This window comes from Vulpes vulpes, chromosome 6, assembly GCF_048418805.1.
Source record: "Vulpes vulpes isolate BD-2025 chromosome 6, VulVul3, whole genome shotgun sequence".
Taxonomy (NCBI): Eukaryota; Metazoa; Chordata; class Mammalia; order Carnivora; family Canidae; genus Vulpes; species Vulpes vulpes.
Genome location: NC_132785.1, coordinates 64,428,050 through 64,437,984, shown reverse-complemented (window position 1 = coordinate 64,437,984; position 9,935 = coordinate 64,428,050). Strand labels below are relative to the sequence as shown.

Here is a 9,935-nt window from a genome sequence, read left to right as displayed (position 1 = left end):
GTGCTGCTGTACTTTGAGAAGTTAGCAAGTTGTCTGGGTGCCTGAATAAAGGACCAGGACACAGATTGTAGAAAAACATTACGTCCATGGCTCACTTACATGCTTGACAAATTAGATATCTGCATTTGCATTTCGTCCTCATGACCATCCTACAAGGTAGGTACTGTTCCCTTCACTTTATAGTTGGGAGAACTAAGGTCCAGAAAGGTAGGGTGGTTGAGAGTGACTTTCTTCATCCAGAAAACAGTGGGACAGAGTGCTAACAAATGCTTAAAAGGCCCCTGTTGAGTTTATATTTGGATCTTGAGTCCACAAGGCCACCAAGCCATGGAGTTTGGCATCAAGAGTCAAATAGATGAGGGGCACCTGGCTAGCTCAGTTGGGAGGGTGCAACTCTTGATCTGAGGGTGTGAGTTGGAGCCCCACTTTGGGGGTAAAGATTTCCTAAAAAAGACTCCAATAGATGACAAAGGATCTTGAGCATATCCATCAGTCACCAAGAAGAGAAGAGATTAAGAAGCAGAATGCTCTTACCTGGTTTGGGGGTCCCTTGACAACTTGGCTGTACAGGGAGGGTCTTTATCTCGTGCAGCAGGCTGCCTACCATGTCTCACATCTGTGCATTTGCTCACATAGTTTCACCACAGGGAGTGTTTTTTTCTTTCCCCCATCTATTTACAGCCTGCATATATCCTTCAAGGCCAATTCCTAAAATCTGTCTTCACATTCTGGTTCTTCTGTTCATAATTCTTAGAGCACATGATGTAGCCCCCAGATAATTAGAGTCAAAATGTAGTCCAGTTTGCTGCTGTTGACCACCTTGTCCCATCTCTCCAGCTCAACTGTAAGCTCCCTGAGGGCAGGAATAGTGTCTTACCTGTATTTGTTGTTCCCACAGGGCCCAGCACAGTGACTGGTATATGGCAATACTTGAGGGGAACAAGTATTTGTGGATGAATGTCCAGGAAAAATGGACTTAGACTGATGTGGATGGAACCATGGTAGACTAATAAAAAGATGTATGAAGGGACTTTCTGGGCTTGAGGGTTTAACCCAGAAGACTGGTGAAATGTTCTTCCAGGACCAGCAGGCTTTCAGAAGAGGAGAGACCCTGCCCCAGTCTCTCTAGAGAGGGTTAGATATGGCAGGGCATTAAAGGACCAACTCTGAGGAGAGGCCCAGAGCAGAGGGATGCTCTCCAAGACACAGGACTAGCCTCACCTCTGGCCCCTCATGGCAGAACACACACAGTTCATGCTCCTGGCCAGTGAGGAGGCCTTGTAGGCCGGGGGCAGCGGGGGCTAGCTAGTAAAGGAGCGCAAGCAAAATCGGCAGTGGTTAAGAGGAGCACGAGGGCAGAGAAGACATTGCCTGGCACAAACAGCTCAGGCCCCTTGGCCCTGTGCTGATCTCTCACACCAGCCCAGATCAGCAGCCTGCTGCTATTGTGCCTCCATCAGAGGCCTGGCTCTCAGTGAAGACCCCATCTTCCAAGTCTGGCGGGAGCGTGGCTTCAGCTGCCGTCTGTTCTGAGCTTGTTCCTGTAGGCGTCTGGAGGGAACACACAGATGGGTTGGGCTGATGGGACTGGTTGAGTTAGGGGGAGAGAGGCTTGTGGTGTGTGTGGCACCCCTCATGGAGGAGGCCCTGCCACCACCATCTTCAATAGACATAATTCAATAGCTTCAGACATGAAAGGCACTGGGCCTTTGCCCTCATCTTCCCCTTTGGCCACATTTGACCATTGGTTGTAGTCCTCCTTTGGAAAAGCCCTCTTTCTGGCGTTCCTGGCTGGCTTATTCAGTAGAGCATGATACTCTTGATCTCAGGGTGGAGAGCTTGAGGCCCACTGTGGGCATAGAGTTCACTTTTTTTTTTTTTTTTAAAAAAAAAAAGAGTTTTCTTCCCTTGGCAGTACAGCTACATATTCAACTCTGGTTCTGCTGCTGCCTCTGTGGAGGCTGCGTCTCCAACTTTGTCATTTGCTTCTCGTCAGGACCCTCCCTCTGGTCTCCCTTTTTTCTCTGCAACATCAAGACCTTGTTTTGTTTTAAATTATTTAATTTTTGAACAGGTAATAGAGGTCATAAACATTCAAAACGGGGGCGCCTAGGTGGCTCAGTTGGTTAAAAGTCTTCCTTCGGCTCAGGTCATGATCCCAGGGTCCTGGGACGGAGCCTGGCATTGGGCTCCCTGCTCAGTGGGGGGCCTGCTTCTCCCTCTGCCCACCCCTCATGCTCTCTCTCACTCTCCCTCTCTTAAATAATGAATAAACTTTTTTAAAAAATCAAAAGGAAGGGCAGCCCCGGTGGCACAGCGGTTTAGTGCCGCCTGCAGCCCGGGGTGTGGTCCTGGAGACCCAGGATCAAGTCCCACATCGGGCTTCCTGCATGGAGCCTGCTTTTCCCTCTGCCTATGTCTCTGCCTCTCTCTTGCTCTCTCTGAATAAATAAATAAATAAATAAATCTTAAAAAAAAAAAAAGAAAAAAAAGGACTTAAAATGAAAAGTAAACCTCCCATCACCCAGCTCCCCTTCCCAGCAGCAATCAGTACCCATCCTAGTTTCTAATTGTTGGGTCATAGACTCCTTTGGCAATCTGATGAAATCCGTGAACCCTTTTCTCAAATGTTTGTGACTGCACAAACATCCAATTGTACCACTTCACAAACATCACAGACCCCTAAGGCCCATGTGTGGTTTGAGGCTAAGGATCCCAGCCGGATTGTATTCCCCCCTTAGTGCCTCCCTTAGCATCATTTGTGGCTCCTAGTGCAAAATAAAAATGCAGGGTTCATTGTTCAAAGATGTTCAAGACAATGACAGCAGTGCATCAGACGGAGCTTGGGGTGCTGTGTGACTACAGCTCATCCTTTCCTATCTACTACCATCTTTTTTTAAAAGATTTTATTTATTCATGAGAAACATACAGGGCAGCCTGGGTTGCTCAGTGGTTTGGGCGCCACCTTCGGCCCAGGGCGTGACCCTGGAGACCTAGGATCGAGTCCCACGTCGGGCTCCCTGCGTGGAGCCTGCTTCTCCCTCTTCCTGTGTCTCTGCCCCTCTCTCTCTCTCTCTCTCTCTCTGTCTCTCTCTCTCTGTCTCTCATGAATAAATAAATAAAATCTTTAAAAAAAAAAAAAAAAAGACATACAGAGAGGCAGAGACACAGGCAGAGGGAGACGCAGGCTCCCTGCGGGGAGCCTGATGCAGGACTCATCCCAGGACCTCGGGCTCATGACCTGAGCTGAAGGCAAATGCTCAACCGCTGAGCCACCCGGAGTGGCCCTCTACTACTATCTTGATGGGAGTTATTCTCATATGTGTGTCTCTCACCCTAACTTGTTCTGAATTTCAGACCTGGCTATTCAGGGAGCTGCTGAAACTCCATATGGATGTTCTTCTAGTGTCTCATATTCAAGTGTCTCCAAAATGGAGTCATTTACCCACTTCCTCCTCTGTCCCCTAACTTCCAGTTCCTTACCATCCTCCTACAACTTGCAACTCCTGCCTGTACCCAGCCACTCAGTTGCCAAATTCCACCAATCCTGACTCATACCCATGGTGCCGCTCCTTGCCCACTGTCATTTCCTTTCGGGATGGCCCTTTGTTACCCTCTCTATTACTGTTAATCGCCCCCTAAACTTAGCTTCTCAGGCCTTGTCTCTGCTGCTCCCATCCATGCACACCTCTCCCTGCCTCCTTCAAGGACCATCCTGATCATATCACTTTCATAATCAAAGACCTTTGGTGACTCACTGCCTGAAGGCTGGGGCACGAACTTCTTTGCCTGCCATTGAAGATATTTGAAAGTAGAGTTCCAAGCCTTGTTTTCCATGCTCATCTCTTACCCCTCCTCTTAATGTCCCTGAGCTTTCAACCCAATCTGTCCCTTTATGGGCCCAGTGTGCTTTTCTGGATTTTACATTATGAAGTGCCTCTGTTCATGGTCCCCCTAGAGTTTAGACCTGGCTTACTCCCCATAGCTACTGCCCATGGTCCTGCCCATCGTGTCCCCTACATTTCTTCTAGTGATCTTCCTCTTCCTTTCCTACTAGAAGGGAGACCTCAAATGCAAATCTGGATAAAATATTAAGTATCAAGCAGATATGAGATCCCTGCTCTGTTGCTCAGTGACCTCAGGCAAGTTACTTAAACTGTTTCTTCCACAATAAAAGACGTAGTAACACGTTACATAGTCATTAGAAGATTAACAGAGAAAGGGAATAAAATCCTAAGGATAATGTCATTATTTATATTATTGTCTCATAATCACCCATGCTGAGCTGGTCCCCCTTGACTCCTTTCCAGCTGCAAGGATTTGGAGACATCTCATCCATCTTTCCATTGAGTTCTGGGGACCTGGGTGGGGTGGAGTGGAGGCCTGGCCCTCAGGTGCTCAAGTAGCTGTACTGTGTGTCTGGGGTGAGGGGAACGGCTGCTTCTGCTCTCTTTGTTCAGACTCGTGGCTCAGACAGCAGCAGGCGTGGGTGTCCCCAGGAGGAGGCACTGACAGCTTCAGTTCTCACACGGGCTTTGCAGGTGACAGTTGGGGTGGTGGGGGCCTTCCAGGGGAGTGCGGGCCATCTTCATCATGCCCCAGCTGACAGGCCTCCCTAGCAGATGTGGGCCTCACCCGAAACCAGCCCAGGACATAGCTGGGTGTAGCTTTGGGTGCTACATGTAGCCTCCAGCTGACCCTGCAGAATAAGGTGCCATAAAGTGATGAGGTCTAGAGTCTGTGGACTTCATCCCATTGTGTCACTAAGCTACTAAATTACCTCTAGCAGTTCTTTACTCGTCTCCAGGGTTGTTTGCTCATCTGCAGAGGGGTGGGGTGGACCCAGTTACCTCTAAGGGCCTGTGGCTCCTTGTCATGGACCACACCTGGACTAAGTTCTGGAGCCTCCTGGAGATTTTGGTACCTTGCTCCTTTGGGCCTGAGTTTTGTCTGAAACAGTTTCCATCTACGACTGTCCCTTCTGTGGGGCTTTGGAGAACACAGTCAAAATGAGCAAATATAGAAAAGTTCTTTATTGAAAAGGGAAGGGTAGCTCCCTTGCTGGGGCCTCCTGGGCCCCTGCCAGAGGGGGCAGTGCCACCAGCTCAGCTCTTCACAATGGCATCTGAAGGCAAAAGTCTGTCCAAACCTTACCTTTAATAACTTTAAAAGGGAAATGCCGTGCTGTGGCGGCGAATCACAGAATCAATTCTGAAAAATAGCGCTTCCAGGCCTTTGCCTTTAAGAAGCTCTTAAAGGCAAAGTGGACAAGTGCCTCTGCTCAGAGCCAGCACGTTTTAGGGAGTCTCAAAGACGCGTCTCCGTGTCTTTACCTTTAAGGGTTTCTTAAAGGTGAGGCGTATTCGCGCAGAGTACAAAGGTGGAGAACCGTAAAGGGGTCTACAAAGTACTTTTCCAGTTCTCGCTTTTAGGATCTCTTTATGGGAGAGGTGGTCAAGCGCGACTTAACAAAAGTCAAAATAGCTCGCGGAACTGCAGCCCCTCCTGCCCTCCCGAAGCCGCCCCCCGGCCTGCGTCCTCGCCCGCCAGGCGCTCCGCGGCCCACACACCCGGGCGTCCCGGGCGCTTTTGAATTCCCAGACGGTCTTCGCGGAGGAAGCCGGGCGGGGCGGGGCGGGGCGGGGCGGGGCGGGGGGCGAGTGGAGCGCGCGGTGACCATGGCGACCGCCGTGACCATGGCGACCGCGGCTCAGAGCACGGAGAGGTCGTGGCACGACCTGGAGCGCTGCTTGAAGAACTTGGCGTTGCGCGGCACCAGGTTGGCGAGGAAGCGCTTGGCCTTCTTGGTGAGGCTCTCGCGGCGCGCGGGCGGCGGGGGGCCGTCGGGGCAGCCCCACTCGGGCCTCGGGCCCCCGGCGCGGCCCCGGCCCCGCCGCAGCCTGATCTGGCGCACCGCGCCCTCGAAGAGCTCCCGCGTGTTGTGGTGCAGCGCGGCCGACGTCTCGATGTGCTTGCAACTCAGGGTCCCTGCCAGGTGGCGGCCCTCTGCAGGAAGGGACCGGTTGAGGCGCCCGCGGGCGGCACTGGACCCGGGGCGGGGCGGGGCGGGGGTGGGCCTCCGGGGAGGCGCCCGCGGGCCGTAGAGAGGCGCCCGGGCCAGTGAATCTCTCGCAGCTGCGAGCAAGGCAGGGATCCGGCGGAGGGCGGTGGTGGTGCGGCCGCGAGGAGAGAAGGGGGCCTTGGAGACGAGGTGAGGAGAGAAGCATTTAGAGTCTACCCTTAGCCTGCGAAAGGCCATTCTTGGTGCACCCGGGAGGGCAAAGGGCCTTGTGGAGAAAAGGCGACCTGGAAGGGAGGGGGTCCCTGAGAGTGCAGGTATGCGTGAGGGACAGGGTACTCACCCTCCAGGGATACCTCCCGCGAGCGGGCCAGGTCGCTCTTGTTTCCGACGAGGATGACAGGGAGGTCGTGGTGGGGCCTCCCAGCTCGCAGCCGAAGGAGGGTCTCTGGAACTTTGGAGAAGCTTCGTCGGTCGGTGACTGAGAAGACGATGAGAAAGGCATCCCCGGTCTGAAGGCAGTGGTCCCGCAGCCATCCCCCTGCGTCCCCCTGCATTGGGCAGAGAGTGGTGGAATGTCAGGCCCAGAGGCACTGGACAACCTGTCCAGCACCTGCATCTCAAGGATGAGGGAACAGCCACCCGCTTAGGCTCACGGGGCTAGTTAATGGCAGAATCTCCGTACCTGTCGTGTGTTTGTGGAGGAGAGAGTGGTTGATGATGTGAGCCCCACCTGAGAGGATGGGGGACAGAGGGTCCTAGACCGCGGTAGCCCATCCTACTTTCTTATGCTTAAGCTCTTAATTTAAAAATGAATGCTCTTCAGCTGTATGTAATCTGGCCTCTCCTTTCTATGTACTAATCATTTATGTCCAAATATTCACAAATCCTCACTTTTTTTCCCTTCCCTGATATTCCAGAGCCCTGAGCTCTTGTCCTGTCAGATCAGACTCTTTCAGGCTGGAAAATATATGGATGGGGTCGATTTCGGGGCGTTCAGCCTGGCTCCCAGCTGCAGGGTTTGTCAAATTCAGATCCTAACTTCCTTCTGGGTCAGAAGATCCTAGAAAGACAGCAGGCACTCAGTGCCATGGTATGGGCATTGATGCTGGCCTTTGCTCTCTGAGATGATAAAGATGAAAGATTCCAGTACATACTGAAACCAGGGCCTGCAGTGGCACCAGCCTTCAGCTACACTCTGCCCCCCCCCCCCCCCCAGCTCTCCTAGGTTCTCACCTGTTCCCAGATGTCATAAACGACCAGAGTCACTTCCTCCTTATCCACCATGATGCGTCTTTCATAGGTGTCCTCTGCTGGGAAATAAGGACAGGGGATAGAACCCATTAGGAGGCTCCTCAACACTTGTGAGACCTGGTAACCAGGGATGCCTCTGATCCCAGCACCAAGGACCCCCTCCAGGGAGGTTGTCACAGAAAGCACTGGAGCAGCTTCTCTTAGATTCTGGCCTCCAGGGACTGCTCATGCCTTGAGCTCTTCCATCCCTGACTTAGGGCTCCACAGGTGCCCTTGACCCTTTCAGGGATTCCCCAAATACCTGGGTTCTCCGGCTCATGAGCACTGTCTCCTTGGAGACCACCGAAAGTGCCCGCTAGGGTGCTCTTGCCCACGCCGCTCTCCCCTACCAGCATGACCTTGAAGATGCCATCCTTTTGGGTGAGGCCTGCCTCCCCTGAGCCCAAGGAGTCAGAGGAACCAGAGGATGAGGCTTGAGGTGGCCAGTCAAGTTCATCTATGGCCTGAGCGCGCCGCAGCTGGTGCTTGTAGGGGACAGGCATACTGCCTCTTCGTCTGGGGGCCCCTGGGGTAGGGGGTGGCCCACCCCGGTCCAACCCTGCCAACAGCTTCTCTGGCTTCTTCAGCAGTGTGGCATCTGTTTCTGAGGGGGCAAAGAGAAGGAAGCTGTGAGTGTGGGTATGCCTAGCCATCTGCAGAGGGCTCCATCCTGCCTGCTCTGGCCTCAGAGCTCCAGTCGACCACCATGAGCCAGAAGGAGCTGAGAATATTTGGTCTGACCCCTGAAACCAAACTCTTCTGGAAGCCTGAACTGGTGAGGCTCAAAGGAGCTGAACTTTGGCTTATCCAATGTGGTTCCAGCCACAACCTGTTCAAAACATCCTCCATGCAGGGGAGGCACCTGTGCACACACTCACACACCCACTCAGGCCTCACAGTGACACACGGGCATACCCCCAGATTAGTCCTCTGGCCTGGGGCCCTGGGACCCTGGGACCAGCAGGGGTGGGGGGGGTGCTACCCCTCCTTCTCCCAGGAGGTCCTGACTCCTTCTGCTTCCCCAACTAACTGGTAATCCCCACACTGAGGAGGGGTGTGGGGGACAAGAAGCCGAAGCTGCTGCCCAGGTTCTGGGGGGTGGATAGTGGTAGAGTCAAAAACTTTGTGGGGAGCCTATTCCCAGGGCAGGGCCTTGGCTCTGTATGATGTGCGCATAGGGTGTTCCTCTGCCCGCGTGTGAGCGGAACTGCCTTTTCCTGTGGCCCTGTAGGTGACCATCCCCCAGTGCATGGTTGTGTATGAGAATCCTGCGTCTCTGGCTGTCCCCGTGAGTACCAGAGAATCTTCTGTTCGTGGTGAGGAAGAGGGAGGGAGGGAGTGGGGGAGAGAGCGAGAGAGCGGGAGCATGAGCAAGAGGGAGAGTGACAATGCATGGGGTCAGGGTAACTGGAAGAAGAAGGACAGACACAACAAAGGGGGATGATGAGAGGCTGGAAATAGCCCAGGATCGATACTTGGCTGGCAGCCAGGGCCTCCAAGGGCCAGTGAAACCCTTCCAACAGGTCCCCAAGGTAGCCCCCAGCCCGTGGTTCCCAGGCTTCTGGGCTGCCCCTTCCCTTTCCCCCACCCCTCCTGCCCATCCCAGCCTCTTGGGAATGAGGCTGACCTAGGGGCTAAGCACTAGTGTCCCCAGTGAAGCCCTGGAGGTGATGGGAGAGGGGGGGTTAGCCGCCGCCCCCCTCCCCCCTGCAACCCCCAGCCCAGCCCTGCCCAGCCTGGTGTGAGCGGGAGTCTTCCCCACTTCCTGAGTTGCTCTTTCCCTTTGCTGTTTGGGTTCAAGCTCCGTCAACCCCCAGTTGTGACCTCCCAGCTTCGGCTCCCACCCCCATGGTTTCAGCTGGAACCTGCCCCGCTCAGTCCTCACCTGGCGTGGGTGTCCCTGGGGGGGAGGCCTGGTGGCTGCCGGAGGGGCAGAGGGCTGTGGTTTCTGTGTCCGTGTCCATGTCAGTGTCGAGGTCCGCGTGCATCGGTGTGCGGTGTGCGTGTGCAGCCCGGCGGCTTGCAGTACCCACTCCCTCACTCAGCAGCACTGTCAGCTTTTCCCTTAAATACCACCCCCATGCCCTCCTCCCCCCCCCCCACACCTGGGGAAATTGTCCCGCCCCCTGATGAGGTCACACATGCTAATGAGCAGTGATGTCAGCGGGATTCCCTCCTTTCTGTGCCCCCCCCCCCTTCCTTTGTGTCGCTTCCCTCTGGGAGCACACACACTGCTGAGTCTGGTTAAGACCTGAACAAAACGATGTGAGAGGGGCGAAAGAGACGGGGGTTCATAGAAGTGGGGTGAGGGGTCAGTGGGTAAGCGAGCTGAGGATGGCTGGAGGCAAGGACCCAGGGACGGAGAGGTCTTTCTCCAGGAACCGGGACTGTGTGTCATTGGTCCTTGGACTCCCTGCCTCCTGGCCCAGTGTCCGGCTCAGAGTGGGTGCTCGGTGGGTAAAAGGAGGGCTTAGAGGCAGAAACCAAGAGATTCAGGGTCACCCTGGCACCAAACTTCCCCATCACCCTCTCCTTCCCCCATCCCACCCCTTCTGGGCTAAGACCACGGTAGCTGTTTCCCAATTTGGCCCCCAGGCAGATGGGGGCTCTGAAGAAGGAGAGA

At 54.2% G+C, this 9,935-nt stretch overlaps 1 protein-coding gene across 2 annotated transcripts; it reads right to left on the bottom strand.

Annotated features, from left to right (window-relative positions):
- Positions 1–5,625: 5,625 nt before the first annotated feature.
- On the bottom strand, positions 5,626–9,369 carry REM2 (RRAD and GEM like GTPase 2). 2 transcript variants are annotated; one of them, XM_026007504.2, is made up of 5 exons: positions 9,198–9,369; positions 7,575–7,916; positions 7,256–7,332; positions 6,363–6,570; positions 5,626–6,006 (listed from the first exon to the last, which is right to left on the bottom strand). In XM_026007504.2, the coding sequence occupies exons 1-5, from the start codon at positions 9,298–9,300 to the stop codon at positions 5,711–5,713; spliced, it is 1,026 nt and encodes a 341-aa protein (XP_025863289.1). In that variant the 5' UTR covers positions 9,301–9,369; the 3' UTR covers positions 5,626–5,710. The 2 variants fall into 2 exon arrangements, with proteins under 2 accessions (XP_025863289.1, XP_025863290.1); XM_026007505.2 differs by having other exon boundaries at positions 7,256–7,329.
- Between the last annotated feature and the right edge of the window lie 566 nt (positions 9,370–9,935).